At 27.8% G+C, this 19,169-nt stretch overlaps 2 protein-coding genes and 1 non-coding gene across 4 annotated transcripts; 1 reads left to right on the top strand and 2 right to left on the bottom strand.

Moving 5' to 3' along the window:
* Window positions 1-4,025: 4,025 nt before the first annotated feature.
* LOC112601106 lies at window positions 4,026-9,986 on the bottom strand. 2 transcript variants are annotated; one of them, XM_025348538.1, is made up of 4 exons: window positions 9,907-9,986; window positions 8,974-9,815; window positions 5,307-5,516; window positions 4,026-4,195 (listed from the first exon to the last, which is right to left on the bottom strand). In XM_025348538.1, exons 1-4 carry the CDS (start codon window positions 9,934-9,936, stop codon window positions 4,099-4,101), a joined length of 1,179 nt encoding a protein of 392 aa, XP_025204323.1. In that variant the 5' UTR covers window positions 9,937-9,986; the 3' UTR covers window positions 4,026-4,098. The 2 variants fall into 2 exon arrangements, with proteins under 2 accessions (XP_025204323.1, XP_025204324.1); XM_025348539.1 differs by having other exon boundaries at window positions 9,945-9,986.
* A 3,621-nt stretch (window positions 9,987-13,607) lies between these two features.
* LOC112601110 lies at window positions 13,608-16,661 on the top strand. Its single transcript, XM_025348544.1, has 4 exons — window positions 13,608-13,714; window positions 14,152-14,355; window positions 15,634-15,947; window positions 16,339-16,661. The coding sequence occupies exons 2-4, from the start codon at window positions 14,155-14,157 to the stop codon at window positions 16,475-16,477; spliced, it is 654 nt and encodes a 217-aa protein (XP_025204329.1). The 5' UTR covers window positions 13,608-13,714; window positions 14,152-14,154; the 3' UTR covers window positions 16,478-16,661.
* A 232-nt stretch (window positions 16,662-16,893) lies between these two features.
* Trnah-gug lies at window positions 16,894-16,965 on the bottom strand. Its single transcript has one exon. It is a non-coding gene; the product is annotated as a tRNA-His (tRNA).
* Window positions 16,966-19,169: the final 2,204 nt, after the last annotated feature.

Below are 19,169 nucleotides of genomic sequence, written 5' to 3'. Positions count from 1 at the left end.
ACTATTTATGCTTTAGAAAAAACCACGAATCAAACAATATGCTTTAATCATGCGCATATATATTCTAATTTAAATAATATTGTATTCTCAATTATTTTGTAATTAGTAGAAAGTTGTTAGTATCACCTCCAGTGAAATTTCAAGATGGTAAAAAGCCAAACAATTGTGGAATTCTTTAAATTACTCAATTTAGATTTAATTTTAATATTAAAGCTATCAATGGTTGCATTTGTGTACAACATAAAATATAACTACATAATTCTAAATTATAACTAAAAAAAATGTATTTTAAGTGACGAATATCAATATATTTGTTAAAGCTGATTTTTACAGTGATAATTTATATATATATATACAAACTGTTACATGTTACCTTGTATGAAATAAACATAATTTAAAATAGTAGACATTTTAAAACAGTATTTTAAAACAAATTCATTGTTTTGTATCTACTAAAAAAGTTGATTCTTTATATTTAAGTATACCCGTATAAATTATAGTAACAATATTATTACTTTCAAATTGTCTTCATTCATCAATTATTATTGATTATGTTTCAACATTTTGTGTAATATAATATATTTAACTTACAATTTTTTGTGTTCACGAAAACAAAAGAGAAAACAAATAGTGCATGGACATTTTTTAAAAATACATAACCATTGATAATCATATATTATTGTTTAATTAAACTATTCAATTAAAATGTGTGTAACTTATCATATTCTATATTTATGACTATGTAACTATTGATGAATTTTATTTTTAATTCATGTCCATGTCTATAATATTGAAACAATAGATTAAACTAAGTCGTTTTAAATAAATATATATATATATATGCACATGTAATATAGTATACAATAAACACAATTAAAGATTTGTAGAAGATAATTCATAATTTATTGTAGATATGGTTAAAATAATTATTATAAACCAGATAGTTTAGTAAAAATAAAAATCACATGCTTTTTGCTCGCTTATATGTTTATAATATTTTTCACTTATATAACGTTAAAAAGTAGTTGACCTTTAATAATTAATATATTTTTTATTTATTTTACACGAAAGAGCGAAAAAAATTATCATTTTACACATAATGTATACGTATAGTAATGTCTTTAGAAAATAATTAAGAATAATAAAGTAGATATTTATAATAATTTTATTCAGAAAGTTGTTTAAAGAATACGTTATCATATTCTTGGTATAATTAGTAAGTATATAATATATTAGCATACATAAAACAATAGTAAAGGTAAGTGTAAAACTAAATTAATAGATTTCGACGAATATTACAAAACTATTAATTTATTGAATATCAATATAGTTAAGATTACAAGACATACTAACGAATGTATTTATGTACATATGCTTTTTCTCTGTACCTATGTGATTTCACTAAAATCGTTTCCGATGACCTAGCTAAAGAAAATTTGACAAAGAAATAAAAATAAATTTAAGATTATCTTTAAAATGTATTACACTGAAAGCATACCGATAGGTAATAAATAAAGCAGTGATCCATTAGAATTCATAATATGCGGTTATTTATTCTGGGACCGACATGGAAATCCATTTAATGACTAATGATTGAAATAAAAATACATAGAAATATAGTCAATAAGATAATATTATGACGGAGATCAGAGTCACCGATTTTCGAAGATTAGTACTGACTTCAGTGGCCACTCTAATCGCCGTCTCTCTTCTCCGATCGGGTGCATAATTTATCATAAAATACCCATTACCAACATCTAAACATATAAAATCTATCTGTCAAATATTACATAGGTAAAATATTTATCTCTCGATGACTTGGGCGATCCATTACACCGAGTGTCTTAAACTTGAAAAACAATTTGAAGCGGGGTGAGATTATAATCCAAAGTTTGTTAAAAGACGGGTTATTATTTTGATGTTTTTACGTTCAAATAAAAAAGATAAATAAGTAAAATTAGAAATGTATTGGTTTACAATTATGTGTTTTTTTTTTAATTTGAGCATTAATTACTAAAAAAATATTTAAGGAACATAATGTAAAGGTTTTTTAAATTTGAACAGTTGATTTTTTTTTTTTTTTTTAATGTGATGATTATTAATTACTTTTAATTATTAAAAATAATGTCAAAACACTATTTTTCACCGAGATAATTGATGCGAAACCAGTGCTATTATTTATGTATCGTGATCAACTTTTTCTTATTTCCCCTTGATTTTTGCATATTGTTTAAAAAAAAATAAGGTGCAGGAAATTGATTTTCTGTTAAGTGAAATTATGTTTATTTATCCAATTTTGAATTCATAGATGCAGGCATGAAATTTTTTGAACTGGGTTCTTTTTACAGTTGATTAATTTTTTTTTCCAAACCAGTATAAGTTTTAATTAATAAGTGTATAATATTATGCTTCACTTTACTAAGAATATAATATAATTATGAAATGAATATTTTATTACATCGATAGATAATGTTTAACTTGTGTAAAAGAGAAATAAATTACCTACTTTATAGTATATTACTATTGGTAGTATGATTTACGTATATCGGTATATCTTATACTATGTAACATTTTAAAACTTTCGAAATGACGTATTTTATAAATTAAAATGCTTAATTGAAGATGTGTTAGTAAAAAATATATTTATTAATCAAAAATAATAGAATTATGAGATGACGGCATGCACAATTTGGTTAGGAATTGAACGTTTTATTAAAAAACTTCTAAAAGATTTATCGTCGACCTTAATATGCACTTGCTAGTACACATGACAAGATATTAAATCATAACATAAAATCTACAATGTCTGAAGAGAGAGGAATGTATTTATAATCGCTGGGGAGTTATTTAATTTCGCAGTTAAGCGTGTCTGTGCGTGTTGTTCTTCGGTTTTACTTTTTCGTGCTACTTACAATAAATACGCTACACTCCGTTAAACGCTTTATCGAAACGATCGGCAGACGAAATCGAATGTATGCGCATATAAAAATGTACACAACCGTATTGCATAGTATGACGCGTAGTGTATAATATACTCATTTTTTTAATAAATTAAAATATTTATGTCAAGTAAATATTATTCATTTGGGATTTTGTATTTAACGTCGTGTAATAATTATTATACTATTTACTATATAGCAACGTACAAGCAATATTTAGATTAGACAATCATAACGATGACTCTAAAGAAATTAAAAAAATATATCTAATCATAGACGATTTTGAGTTGATCAAAAAATATGAAGTCATATTATGACGGTTTGATAGCAACGATGATTTTGTATCTTACTGACAGATATGGTTTGAGAGAATAAATTATCAATATTAGAAGTTTAATATTTATTACTTTAAAGCGGAAAAAAAATGCACATTGTGTAAACACACACAATATCTACATCTAAAAGTATGATATATCATTATGTATAATAATGCAATATTATCCAGATAATGCTTAAATAATGTATCGATTTGGCCCAAATGATATAATATAATATATAATGTGAAAAAACAGTGATTTTCGAATTTCCATCCGGTTTGAGTTTTGAAAAAGAAAATATTGTACGAAGGTATCTACCATCCATTGAATATATATTATTATACTATACGCATTCTCGTATTTGTTTTATAAATATAAGTTACAATATAAATCGCATTATAAGTTTGCCTATATTATGAGCCTGTTCGTCTGTATGATTGAGGAACGCGTCAAAAGCCACAAAAGAAAGCGATATCCGTTATGTATAAGAATGTGTCATCAACCACATTCTTAGACAAAATTCATCAGGCAGATTTAATTTTTTATTATTATTTATTTATGGTTATCGTGGAACGAAAGTTCGCCCAGGGCCAAGTCAACTTCCGATAACCAGCCATTAAAACGTGTCTGCATTCCGTGCATTAATGGAATTCTCGCGGTCCGAACGGTATACATAAAAATTGTGGTTACTGTGTTGATATTATAAAAATGTACCTATAAATACAAGCTACCAGGTATATTATATTATTATTATCATTATTATTGCAGATAGTGCCTATATATATATAAATATATGTTTATGTATGTATGTATACACAACACGACAGAGACGCCCAGCTTGTTCAATCAGTGCAAGCGAATACTTGACACGATTCCGGCTCTGCAGACGTTGCTACTTCTGTGATTTCCACCATCGTCGGGCCATTGTCCGTGGTCCAACTGAAAATAATAAGATGATAATAATATGTGTCCATAACTTTATACTGCGGCTAAAGATGTGTATACCTTTAATACGAAGATGCCATACAGACGTAGTATGTCGTCTCCGTCCTACAAACGTACAACATATCCAACTTATAAATTTAGTCGAACCGATTTTGTGTCGTTAAATTTACAATTGTAACGAATATTTTTTGAATTTTTATCAAACTTAAAGGTAAAAAAAATTCTGTAGTTAAAAATAATATTATCTGTGTGCGTTCTTTTTTATTGTGATCTTTAAATGTTTAAGCAAGTTAGATGAGTCTGTAAACTATTACAGTACAAAAGTGTTAATGCGATTTGCTAGAAAATTAAAATATCGTAAAAACCAACATAAAAGTACAGATAGAATTCTTATCTTTAAGTTTGATAATAGGTTTCTCTAATAAATCCACTCTAATGCGTAGGTATTATAACTAACAATACAAAATTGGTTCCGCTAAACACAAATTTGCTGTGTTGTACGTGTGTGAAATGGAAACAAAATAATATTATGTAGATGTGAGTGTGTGTCGTACTCTTAAATCGTGTCGTTTCTTTTAAATATTATCACGTTAAATTTAATCGCCATGACCATAGTATTTTATCGTATTCCATTGATAACTCATATATGAATAATTGGAAAACATGCGGGGGCCCGCCACAGTGAAATAATTATTCAAAGCTTATAATATTTTTGTTTTAATTCAAATGTGTGGGTCAATTTTAATACATTATTAAATTTTATTTTTCTTAGTAGGCGCCTATAATAACTTTATTGTTATTATTAAAGTCGGTTATTGCAAGTACCACTCGATTGAAATTATTTAATAATTATTTTGTATTTAGGTACTGGTCAATATACATTTTTGTCATTTTTAACAAATAATTATTCGTTATTTTTAAAAACATGACACTTATTACTCATAATTTGTAAGTAATATGTATTAATATTATGTTTCAATTAATATAGTAACATATTGTAGTGCAATTATAATTTAGTAGACATTTCATAAATTTTTAAAATCTGCGTTATCAATATTATTTATTTAGTTGCCGGTTGGTGCTTAAATAATTTAATTAATCTTACTTTAACTGATAGTTTTGCAGTAGAGTTTTCAATTCACTATGCGAATAGTTACTCTTTAGGGTTTCGCATATTTTTTTTTTTAAACAATCATTTAAATATCCGGGCGATTTGTCTGCTCCGTCAATTTTCAATTCCGTGCTCATCTTTCTCGATGCCTTATACTTCCCAGTAATAACATTAGGACTGAATGTCGTCGAATTCTTTTGAAATCTATACCAAAGATAAGTATAAAATATTATTATATCAAATTTAGGCTATAATATTTCATGTATACGTAAACAAATAACAACTTTGAACTTTTTTAAATTGAAACATTTGACCATAAGCATTATTTATGTATGATGTAAAACACACTATTTTTTTATAACACCGTTCAACTTGATTCTTTCCTAGTTATTATTATACTTTTATAGCATGTAATAGTATAATATAAACTTTATTTGTTTTTAAAAAATATATAAATATGTATAAACTATAATACAATAAGTTCACTATTAAACATATTACAAAGAAATTATTTTGGACGTTTTTACAGGAAACAAGTCATAAGCGTATTACTAGAGGTTGTCCAGACAAAAGTTATTAGTCTGCATTTAAACTTCAATACGTCAGAGCGTGGAAATTAATCGTATCTACAATAATATCTATGCGCTCTAATAACGTAATAGAAGGATCCTGTAGTGAAGTCGAATAATTACTAATATATGTGTATATAATGCAGTTGTAGCGCACGCAAACGTCGGTGATCGTCCAATTTTAGAAATATTTCCAAAAAAAAAAAACAAGTCTAATTAGTTGTTTTCACTTTTTAGGCCATGGAATTCGATAATAATCTACGGGTAAGCACATGCGCGCGCCATGAGAACATTATTCGAATAGTCGAATTATGGATGTTAAATATAATAGAGACCGTCGACCGTCAAACATATTTCCTCGGTAGAACGCATCTACACAGGAATATCGCGTACACAAGTACTAACGAGATGAAAATAATATTAATTAATAGTAATAATAGTGAACTCACGAGTTAAACGTGAGTAAGTAGACAAACGAAACATACTTAAAAAGTCACAACTATGACCTTTGTGCAACTAAAGATTTCTCCACAGGGTGCGGCGGTCGGCTGTAGTCCATAAGTCTTGCATCAGTTTTTACGCGCGTATATATAGAATGATTCACTATGCATGATTATAAATTGCTCACCTCCTTTTATTTAACAATTTAGTCATTTTCGGAATTTTTTGTATAGGTACTCTGATGATTTTTTTAAATTCTTAAAGTTGTTTGCATTACTTATGGAGTATCTTGAAAATATTATACAAAATTAAGGTTTTTTCAAATGTGACCTTTATGTTATACTATAAATATTAATTAGCGTATATTTTTTTTTGAAAATGGCCTAAGTATAATAAAACAAATATTAGATTCATTATACATTATTACTTCCATTTTGTATTTTTATACATCCATTTTTAAGGACCTAAGTAAAAATATTTAATTACGCTTGTTCAAATTTTGAATTATTTACAAAAATATTTTCAAAAAAATTATCTACTAAATAATTTAAAAAAGAGAAGAAGAATTTTTGTTTTGAAAAACAAATGTTTATATCGTCATAGAATACTCATTAAGCAGTACAAAAATTCTATAATTTAATTCCATAAATCAGAATTTGAATAAATTTAAGATTATAGGAATAAATTGGGGTGGGGTGGTAGACGTGTGATGAGTATATATTTTGTGAATAACGCTATTTAATTGTTGGGAGACAATAATTATTATTGTATTATGACTATAGGTACCATAGGTATATGTACCACATAAAATATATATATGCGGTTGACTCGGTGTATTATATTATTTATAATACTACCGGCGACTGATGTGTATTATTTTATTCTCTCGTTTTTCTCGAATCGTATCTGTATGACAGCGTAATCGCAAAAACTACAAACACACACACACACACACACTAACGTAATACACCCAACACCCACACAAAATGAGAAGCTATAAATGCGTGTATTATGGGTATTGCGGTGGGTTGTGCTATTGTCGTCAGCTCGTCGTGTGTGTATATAATATAAATATATATATATATACGTGCACGTAAAGCCAAGACGCTTTCACCCGCACGAAACGTCACCGTGGCACGAAGTCTCCCGATTAGAGAGAACGGTTTACTTGGTCGTCGTCGTTGGGCTGTGCGATCTACCGTATAAGGACGCACTTTTCACCGGGTGCAGTTATTCGCGATTATGACCGCCGCGTAGATTTCCCCTTTCCCCGCCCTGTTTTCTACATCGTACCTAGCCGAATGTATACACACACATATATATATAAGTACACTAAGTTGGTCGCTGTAACGATGTTTATTTTATATATAATATATCAATGATGACAAAGTAAAAAACATAGAATAAGAGCAACCAAAAATGGAGCTACCGGGCCACGATGCGGTTAAGTTAGGTTAAGTCGTTTAAGCTCCGCTTTACATAGAAGAACAATGTATCTATATGAAATATTATACAATATGTGGAAAAAATCGCAACGCGCGGCAAAAGTTGGAACATAAAACGTGAATTTGCGCGGAGCCGAACTATACGCATCGTCACATTACTGTAATATTACAGAGAATAAGCCTAAATAAGATTTTTGAAGCCCTATAAGGATACATTTTTTCAAAGGTCTAGTATATAATAATAATTAAATTAAATACCATAAAAAATTAAGGATTATCAAGAACTTTTTTATCAACATTTTATTTTAAATTAAAAATTTTTTTTTTAATAATTAAAGGTTTAAGGTGTTACTTTTTTCAACAGCACAATATTAAATAAGTAAATATTACAATATTATAAATGATAGTTCAAAATTAAAGTCCCCTAAAAATTTCAATTCTTATGGTTCAAGGGTCATACTACTCATACTCTTCCTGGAATACTCCTAATCCGAACTTGACTGAGAATGATAATGAAACTATAATTTTATGACTCTCAAAATTGATATAAGATATGGATATTGATAGAAGATCCAATTTAATATTCGAATAGCTGAACTATATTATTATTTTATTAATATACTATAGATACAAGACGTAAATTAAGCAAATACTTATTTATATTATTTCTTTGAAAAATTTGAAATGTTAGAATTAAATATGTGATATAACTGTAAATAAAATATTATTTTGAAATCCAATAATTTAAAATTTACATAAATAAATGTTCTCAATATACATTGAAAAAGTGTATAATAAAAATATGAACATTACATATTTATTTTGGAATAAACTACTTAACCCTGTAACTAATAATAACCAAGGTTAGATCACCCTAGGTTAGAATCTGATAATGACACTTCGTCGGAATGCTGTAAAACTTTTCTAAATGATTAAGTAAGTATTAAAATTTGCGATAAATTTACTTTAAGAAAATGATTCAAGAAAATAGTGTTTCCAAAAAAAAATTATATTTTCCATTTTCCAATTATCGGCGAAAAGTAAAGATATAAAATCGTTATTTTGTAATTTGCACCAATAAGTATGATAACATAGAAATTTGTCTATTATGTATAATATAATGTGTATAATGTATATACCTATATCATTTGTTATTTACAAAAAATTCGTTTCTATTTGACGAAATTTAATATAATATTTACTTACTGGTAAGGATATTGCTTGGAATCCACTTTGATGACGGTCGGTGGAAAGGAAGCTAGCAACAGACCAACCGGCAGGATAGTAGCCAATACCTTCAGCATACTCTTCCATGGATCTTTTTTATGAGTCGTGACGCTATGATAAAGTTTTGGTGGTTCATGTATTATGTCTGAGTATTGCGACATCTCGTTTCCATAATATTTGCCGAAATGCTTTTCGTAAAAGTTGTTGTCGGAAGCACTAATGTGCTGCATTCCACCAAAATCGTGTTTCATTGGCTTAGACTGCGGTTGAGGTAAGACTTCGGTAAACTTATACGGGCCCCTAGACTCCAACCCGTTAGATCGATTGTCATTATGTGAGTATTGGGAGTAATATTCATTGGTCGCTTGGGGGAAAACTACGTTACTGTCGCTAGATTTCGGCGGCAATTGATATGTTTGCTTATTGGGTCTTGCAAAGTATTCAGGTTTATGAAAAACTTCGTGTGTAACTTGCGGACTAGGCCTTTCGAATATAGGGTTACCGTCAGGTCTGTAATAATTGCTGGGCTTGAAGTCTTCAAAAACCACATTAGGACCATACGACGAAAAGTTAACGGAAGTTTTGACCGAAACAGCAGTAGCTTCGGTAACTAGTGCAATTTTTTCCAAGTTTTTGGTCTCTTCGGTAACTTGTGAAATATTTTCCAAACTTTTAGTCTCTTCAGTAACTCGTGAATTTTTTTCCAAGCTTTTGGTATTTTCAGTGGTAGAATCGGTCGACTCAGTTGTAGTAAATACGTCTATGTCAAGCTGTGGCATCTGATGGGAGTGGCAGACAAAGACCAATAATGAAAGTATAACCTATAAATATATTTATAAAAAATCTTGTTACAAATTAACAATGTCACGTTTAATTGATTAATCTAATGTAGTTCTACAACATTATAATTACCTTTTCCATGTTCCCAAATAATAATAACATAACATTACCTATTTCAGTATTTGGGCGCTTATCGCTCCTTTACGTTGTCGCTCATCGCATTCGAATGAGATAAATGACAGAGTTTTATATTATTTTAAGAAAAATGTGCATATTGTTCATATTCAAAATACGGAAAAGTGTACAAATTAGGTAAATGTTATAGTATATTTTAATAACAACAGAGTTACATATGAATGGGACATTATATTCACTTTCTTTTAATTTTATGTAATTATTTTTATTGTCTCGGAAGTGATATAGCATATGTAGGTATACGTGATGTAACTTTATCACTAATAGTATGACAGTAGATACTGTCATATAGTTATCATTTTAAATCACTCAATACAACAATTTAATTGTATATACACACATTCTCTTATTATTGTCTTATTCAAGGAAGATGCACATTGTTTACCGACAAGTAAACGTAATTTAAATATATATACTTATTATGTTCAGTGGTTTCATTTATTCAAGTTTTTTTCTTATAAATAAAAAAGTTTTTTATCTACATGATATATGTCAAAACTAAATAAAAACCTGAAATTATTTTACATTATAGAAATTACTTGTTAAAACTAGTTATGTCAAAGAGTGTCTACTGTCTGGTAGATTTAAGAATATATCATTATTAATTATACCTAAGTTTAAATAATTTCGTGTTTTTTATTGCTACATGACCAATAATATTATTTTACTGTTAAATTTTATTTATTTCTATGGAAAAAACATAAATTTACTTTTTACTTTCACTTTTCCTTAATTGGATTAAAATACCAATGAAATGAAAAATTATGTCTACGAAGTATTAAATATATCTAAATATGATTAGTTGGTGGAAATTTTAATATAATAAACATTTATATTATACTTGTATGTATATAATTTATAGCCTTACAGGTACTACTAAAAAATGCTTTTATTAATTCCTCGATTTCTCTCAAAATTCAAGAGTAAACATATTAATTATTATTGCTAGAACCTATATAAATTATAATAATAGTAAAAAGATATCATACATATTATATAATCTCTAAATAAGTGGTTTAAAATATATAATTTTTTATTGATTACTTATAATAAATGACGTTTATTTTTAAGTATTAAAAAAATATGATAATTGACTTGTAGTTTAATGTCAATGCGAGTCAACAAAAGTAATATACGGTCGCTTTAGGTACTAAATTTTGTGTCTAATTTACCGTTTATGAATAAGTATACTAAGTATAAGTAGCATCTATATATAAATGTGTAATAAAATTGTCATAAAAGTCCTTAAAAATTTTCACACGCTGCAAAGATATCACCATAACGGTATCTTACATTAAAATGTAGTCGAATACAATTTACCACTACGTCTGGTGCGATAACACTGCTCAGAGCATTAGAATTTTACCACCACCGTTGCAATGTATGAAAAATCTAAATTAAGCAAAAACTATCACAATGTGTAATATTTAAAAAAAAAATGTATACCGTACGAGAACCTATATTTTAAATCAAGGAGAGTTATAGAGTGGCAGAAATTATTAAGATATATTATATTCTTTGAAATGGGAGGCTGTGACCAATCAGAGCAGCCATAATTTTCTTGGATAGTAAGTACAGTATTGTTAAAATTTTTTTTTGTAAAAATTGGATACCTACTTAATAGTTTTTAAAAATCCGATGCATAATGTATCAATATATATTGTTGATTTACAAATAAAACTCCATTCGCATAAAAAATTTATTCAAAATATTGAATAATTGAGTTGTAAGGACATGACTTTTTTTGATTTGTGCAAAGCAAAATATGTTTTTTTTTGTTATTCAACAAGCAAAAAAAATTTAGATTCTCTACTTCATAGCTGTCGAAAAATTGACTGTCCAAATAAAATTAATATGTATTAACGTATCAATATGAGTTATAATATATCAAATACTAGTTGTTGGGGTGGATACTTGATACTTCCATATTGTTCTAAATAAAACAGTAAATGTAAATACCGAGAACAGTAAGAAAAGTTCATAAGGATTACCATAATACCAATAAATACGTTTAAGGAGGCGATAAAAACGTGACAAAAAATATGAAGTAGGTATGTGTGGCTTGTGTGCAAAAGCAATATTTTAGTATTTTCAGATAATTGCAGCACACGTTAGTGACTAAAATATGTAACTCCTTACACTTTTTTTCTGAATTTTACAATCTGTAAATATTCTTAAGGTTCTACACTTACTACCAAATATATTTTATAACTATTGGCTATTACCATCGATTACTTAATATTATTCGGTTATTAAAAACTTATTTAGAAACATATTATTGTTAAAATTTTTTATTTTTCGCCTACTAGTTGTAAGATAGGCAATTTGCAAACATTGAAGTATGATAATGCAAAATTTGCATTAAAATTTAATTTAATTATTATAATTTTATTTATCTAATAGAACTCTCAAGATATTTTGCATCACAAAGAAATGTATTTTTTCGGAAAAAACTTTTTTTTAGAGTTGAGTTAATATTTTAAAAGATAGACCTTTAACAGAAGCTCTCAATTTAATCGATAACTTAAAAATTTGACACAGGTATAGACATTAGGCATTTAGATATTTTGACATGGATGTACAAAAAAATAAGTAGGACTAGTTAAAAAAAAATATTTATGAAATAATTTGAACTTAAGCAGAGCATAAAACATTTGAAGGATTCCGAGATCCTAACTCTGTACATTTCTTACACCTATTCTAAAAACCATCACCTGCTCATAAAATGTTTACATCCATAAAAATTACATTATTCAATTTAAGCTATCATGATATACCATACATGTAGTACCTGTACTGCTTATTTTATATAGCTATAACATCTACATTAATCTACGAGCTTAAATTGTATAATACCTTCAATTTAAAAAACGCTAATAATTTGGTATTTGATGGGTATTTATAAATATTGATAATAATAATAAAAAAGGGATATCGTGTTTTTTTTTAATTTTTTTTTTTCGTTTGAATAACTATAGATAATATTATGATTTATATTGTTTAATATTCAATAAAACAAATTTAAGAAAGTGGAAAGATACCAATTTTTAAGGAATTAGGTATAGGCAAATTATACGACATGGTTATTTTTATGAGTTCAAAAAAATTAATTATTAACTTCATATTATTTTAAGAATTGTAAAATAAATAAAGTATATTTATAAAGAAATAATAGTCAGTAAGCTAGTTTCAAAATACTCGTATTTTATCAATACTTACTTTCATTAACTTACTGCTTCATTTAATTCATGGTAACTGGAGATTCAACAATTAACAAAACGACTGACTAGAATGGTATTGTAATTAATTTTTTTATTTTTGGAAAAAAATAGTTAAACGTATATTCTAAATAATTTGTATCGTGAAAGCGTTTATAAAATACATCTTAAATTTATGACAAAACTATTCTGTTTCAGCTCGTGAGTTTACAAAAATATCTGTTTGTTACTCATGTATGACGATCAAAACTTTACTGTACTCAAAAGTAAACGATTGAGAGCGTTTGATGTGTTAATTGCGATATGCTATTCAAACACAAACAATATGTGACGCTTTTACTTTGTCGATCATCGACGTCTCAAAATCAGCGCTCCACCCGACAACGTTTGTCATTCACGTGCCGAAGACAATAGCGAGAATTTCAGATCACTTGCTGCCTGCACTTCGTTTGACCATTACACCATAATACGTACTTATAAGTTCTACTTCAAGACTACGGACACAACAATATTATTTTACTATATTAGTGAGTACTGTCTGACTATAATATCGTAATATCGTATTTTTGTATATATATTTCGTATATTGTTGATACTTCATGATAATACATTTTTTTTTTTTTTTTTATTTCGTTGAATTAAAAGCTAATTAACACAAAATTTAGCTCTGTTAAAAGTCATCAACTGTCATTTTCTGATAAGCGACAAAAATAATTAAGTAACTGAATTTAGATGGTATATATATTATGTAAAAGTTGCACGTTAAATTAGTATGACACAAGAGTAAATGACGTCTTAAATTATACATGTAAATATGTCTGCACTATTCGTTTGAAACATATTTTTCAAGTATTTTACTTAACTTAGGTTTTATTGACGAAATTAAATTGAAATTTATATGGTCAGGTGTTCAGGCAAATAAAATAAAAAATTAGTTTTACATGATTATATTTTAACCATACAGACTATGCAGACGCCGGTGACCGTGCTCGTGTGCTTACTGCTGTTTGTTACTCGATCCGTTTTGGGACTCGTCGCGGTCGATGAATATCGTGCGAACGGTGATGATCAAAAAGAAGGTAAACTACGAGACATAAAACCGGAGTCTGTGTTGATGGGCCTCGCCAAGACGTTAATCGGTGGAAAAACAGGAGCGGCCAGTGGTCAAGTATATATTGAACAATATAGTTTAATTTGATTTTTCGCAGGCATACCTACACACAATGCATATTAATATCGTACATAAATCTAAAATAGGATTAATATTTTTTGTTCGTTGTAAAGAATTTATTGACACGTATCCAACGTATTATTATACATTTAGAATCACTACTGTATAGATCGTGATGCATACCAGAGGTCAGCCCGGGGTTTCTGCAAATTGTCTTCTCTGACCACCTTGTCCAGTCCCTGTAAATTTTTCAAGATGGCCAACGGATTTTGCGATCTCCCCGACATCTTGGCTAGTATTTTTTTTTCAAAAATAATAATAATAGTATACCTTATCAGAAAACTTTCCGGAAATCTTTTTTCTAAAATTGTATTTGGGTTCTACTGCTTATAATATGAATATATTACTATATTTACTTCCACTTTCAATAGATTAAACAAATTAACGCCACAAAAATCTACATAATCATACTTCAAATTACATTTTATTTACTCTTACTGTACCAACACTACCAACTATGCTTGTGACTGTTATCTGTTCTATATAAATTTATTAAGTAGTAGGGCAGAAGACTTATTGTTACTATGTAAGCAATAAGTATATTAATATACAAGGACTTATATAATATATTATATTTTCATATTATATCATATGTTATTAAAATAATAATTTGAATTTAAATAAAACATATTTTATTTCGCTTCTTCTTTATAAGTTTAAATATAATACAATAAATAATTAATTCATTTTTATACCTAACTTGAATAAATTATTCTTAAGACATTTTAAAAAATAAAATAGTTTTTCCGTTAATAAAAAATGAATAAAAAGTATATATTTAAATCAATTATCAGTTTAATGCAATATTTTTTCCCTTCAACAGTTTTAATTCATAAAATACGTCAAAAATAGTCAGCCCCGCAGTAAAATATATACCTCGACATAAAATTAAGGAATCTAATTAATTGTTTAAATATAAACAATATTCAGACCCGGTTTTATTATCTTATTAGTTATCACGAAAGAAATTCATTTCTTTGGCGATAAGCACCTAGCACGAAAACAAACAAGCAACTGTTATAAAACATGTCATCTGCCCTATGCCTTGTAACGATCGCACTATTTTATATACATTTTTTTTAAATATTTTACATGTTTACTTGCTATTTGTGTTGTATACCTATTTGATATTATATGCCTATTATGCACAATTTAACTATTAAACATTGACATAATACTAATGTAATAATCATAGTACGTTCGTTTTGTTTATAGTCGCTGAGCTTGAACATGTCGAACATAGTACTGATGTTGGTGCTCAGGGGTCTGATATGGGGTGTGTCGTACATGCAAAGCGCCGGTGGCGTCAAAGAAGCTCGAAACGATGATTTGACCTCGAACGCAGTCGGAGGACTATTCCAGGACATGGTAACCGAAACCGACGTGATGCTGTTCCTCGGTTATCTGGTGGCTGACGAATCGGGCCGATACGAATGTCTGAACCGTGTGGCGTGCGAGCAACCAGAGCGGGCGGAGAGTTATTTCAAAACCGCCGAAATCGTCTGGAAAACTGCGAAAATGTTTGACGAGTAAGCTGCATTTGCCGAGCAAAAGATAATATTATAAATAGGATATTATTTGTGAAAAAATCTGAAGGAGGATGTAATCCTGGCAGTTCCTCCCAATCGCGTCTATGCATATATTATATTGTATAAGTGTAATAAAAATTCGATACGTCATACAGCCTTTGAGTTAATAATTTCTTAGAGAATGTAAAGTGTAACTATCTTCGTTTAAAATAATATTATCATACTCAAATACTCTTTTAGTCTCTAATCCCCCACCCCCATACATACACACACCATTTCGTGGCAATACACAACTAAAGTCATATTACGTCAGAGATAATTTTAAATACTCGCAACATTTAAACGTATATTATAATAAATAATATTTGAACTACATCAATATCATTTTCAGTGCGATACCGTTGGATGCGAAATACGAGAAAACGTTGACCCGGTTACAAGAAGCAATCGAGAACGGAATGGCAAATGAAGATTGTGAGTCGAAATATAAATGTTTTGGGCCGACTGCTGCCGATACCTTCAATATTTAACTGAATTAAGTTTAATTGTGAAGTAATATCTACTTTAAACCATTTCAATACAATTGTTTGTCGAATTAAGTCTGATTGACAACAAACATACCAATGAGCGTAATCTGTGGATACAATTTTTAGGTTATTAATGTTATTATACATAGTTGATAAAATTGTAACTACCAATCAGCATTGTTTCAAATGTTTTGTGGTATGAACGTATTATAATATTATATACTAACAAAAAATAAAGTTGTTATTATTATTATTATTAATTATTATGCTATAACTTATTGTTCAAGTTTAAAAAAAATGTATTGTTATTTGTTTTATTTCTTTATTTATGTTAAACATTTAATATATTAATATACATATTATTTAATAAATTGTGTTAAATGTGATTTATATTAATTTTTAAAATGTAAAAAATTATGTGCCGTGACCAGGATTCGAACCTGGGTTATTGCGGCCACAACGCAAGGTCCTAACCACTAGACGATCACGGCCGTGTGTTATATTCTAGTTTACTATAAGATATGAATTATTAGCCGTCGATTTTTATGACAAACATAATATAAATTATAATATTATACTAAAATGGCAAGATACATACCATTTAAGTACACTTTGATTTAATTCTCATCGGCTACCAATATTGTCATATATGGGGAGGTCTGAAAGACATTTTTTTATGGACATATTATATTTGATAATTTTAAAATAAATATTACTATTATAGTTATTATTATTGTTGATTAATACAATTAATATACGTTATTCAATACATTGATATAAACGCATAGGTTTTATATTTTCAAGTGTAAAAATAGTCAACAGTATTGGTCAATCAAACTCAATACTCATTAGTCATTACTCATTAGTCATTTGTAAACATAGTACCTAATAAATAATTATAAAAAATATAGTACCTATCTACTTAAATACAATTTTAACATTAATACAATAACATGTGTTACTTGTGCACACCCATTTACACGTCCCTATCACTTAATAGCGCAATTTTGTTTTTGGTTAAGACTCTAAAAGTACAAACCTAATTTTCACAACCATACCGTTTGATATACCTACTCATAGGATAGAATTTATGAAAACAGATTTGGTTCGTCATTAATTTAACTTTATAATCACTTTTCCACATTTTTTGTTTATTATTTAAATATTTTAAAATTGTATATAATTAATTCTTGTTTGGTCAAATGGAAAGCCTAATACAGTGTATTCAAACATTGCAATTCAACTTCTCTAGACTTGGAAAGCAAAAACTGAGCAAAAAATGTAACAAATGAAAATAACGTAATAAACTATTTAAAAAATTTGTATTGAAATGTTTGGTAAGCCATAATAATTAAATTATATTATAATATAATATATAAAAATTAGTTATATTGATCAACGATCACTTATAGCTTTGTGTCTATATTCTTACTGCTAGACATGTTTAAATAGTTAATTCTAGACAAAAAAAATAAAATTCGCACTAAAAATTCGTTCGAATTTTAATTTTGTATTCCAAATATAATCGTTCTATTCAATTTTCAAATTTGTCTCCTAAACACGTGATTAAAAATGAATATTAATGTTAAATTAAATTAATAACTTACACTATTCGACTTGAAATGTAGATTTATAATTAATAAACTAAAAAATAGCATACAAATTGCAAGAGATATTCTGAAAAGAATTGCAAGCATTTTAATTTTTAGATCTACTTAAAAGCATAAGTTTTTCAATAGGAATCGATTGTTTAATCAACAAGATACTGTAAGAAGATAACTTAAAAAAATGTTCGAGTAGTATCTGTAATAAAATACGTTCGTTATTCATTAAAATATTGTATTAAATATTAACTGTTTGGATGTTTAGACTCCTGAAAAAATATTTCTTATTGTTCCGCCTATAAAATTCATGGTAGGCATTTCGCTTACATAAAAGTTAAACTAGTTATCTATTTATTATACCATTTTATTATTTTTATAAAATCATATAAATTGAACTATTTTTCATGTAATTATTTACAAGTGAGAAAATGCTATTTATTGTATAGCTTTAATTAGTATTTATAATTGTTGTTGTTCAAGTTTATTATGGTAAACGCATAATATTGTTTCTAAAAACAAAGAAAGATATGCCTGTGAACATATTATTATTAGTTTATCGACTTTATGATCAATTCAATGTTAAGGGTTGTCGACGATGACATTCGAAAATACTTTAAGATATTATTATGATGTTATGAAACGTCTGAAAACATTTCAATTTCCAGTGATAATAATTTAAAAAAATCATAGAAAGTGTATATACTATATGTGTATTATAAAAATACGAGTAGGTACTTCTAAGTCTACGCTGTTTACACTCATATATATATATATATATAGGCGTTATAATAATAACAATACACCACTTTAACACACAGTAAACATGAACAAACAAAATGGTTTGCAGTCATGATTTTAGACAAATATTCCATTGTGGCGGCCGCAGTATTGCTGTTAATTCTGGTCGCAAGTTTTTTATTTCCGTAAAACCCACACACATGCATACACACACACACAAACGACAAAAACAAACGGTTCCGTTTACTTGATCGTTACATGTGTTCTGGTGAAACTTTAATTGCAACGATATGCTGTCGAAGCACGAACAATACGCGACACTTTTACTTTCCCGGCCAGAGACATAACAAAAT

This window comes from Melanaphis sacchari, unplaced genomic scaffold (assembly GCF_002803265.2).
Source record: "Melanaphis sacchari strain LSU unplaced genomic scaffold, SCAv2.0 Contig74_pilon_pilon, whole genome shotgun sequence".
In the NCBI taxonomy this organism is placed as follows: Eukaryota; Metazoa; Arthropoda; class Insecta; order Hemiptera; family Aphididae; genus Melanaphis; species Melanaphis sacchari.
This window is presented reverse-complemented; position numbering and strand designations above follow the sequence as displayed.

Excerpts from the sequence above, each read along its gene's own strand:
- LOC112601106 (XM_025348538.1), bottom strand. The coding sequence starts at position 9,936 with ATGTTATTATTATTTGGGAACATGGAAAAG. Across the intron at positions 9,816-9,906 it reads TATTTGGGAACATGGAAAAG|GTTATACTTTCATTATTGGT; the intron begins GTAATTATAATG and ends ATATATTTATAG. Across the intron at positions 5,517-8,973 it reads TCCAAGCAATATCCTTACCA|ATTTCAAAAGAATTCGACGA; the intron begins GTAAGTAAATAT and ends TCTTTGGTATAG.
- LOC112601110 (XM_025348544.1), top strand. The coding sequence starts at position 14,155 with ATGCAGACGCCGGTGACCGTGCTCGTGTGCTTACTGCTGTTTGTTACT. Across the intron at positions 14,356-15,633 it reads CAGGAGCGGCCAGTGGTCAA|TCGCTGAGCTTGAACATGTC; the intron begins GTATATATTGAA and ends TTTTGTTTATAG. Across the intron at positions 15,948-16,338 it reads ACTGCGAAAATGTTTGACGA|TGCGATACCGTTGGATGCGA; the intron begins GTAAGCTGCATT and ends TATCATTTTCAG.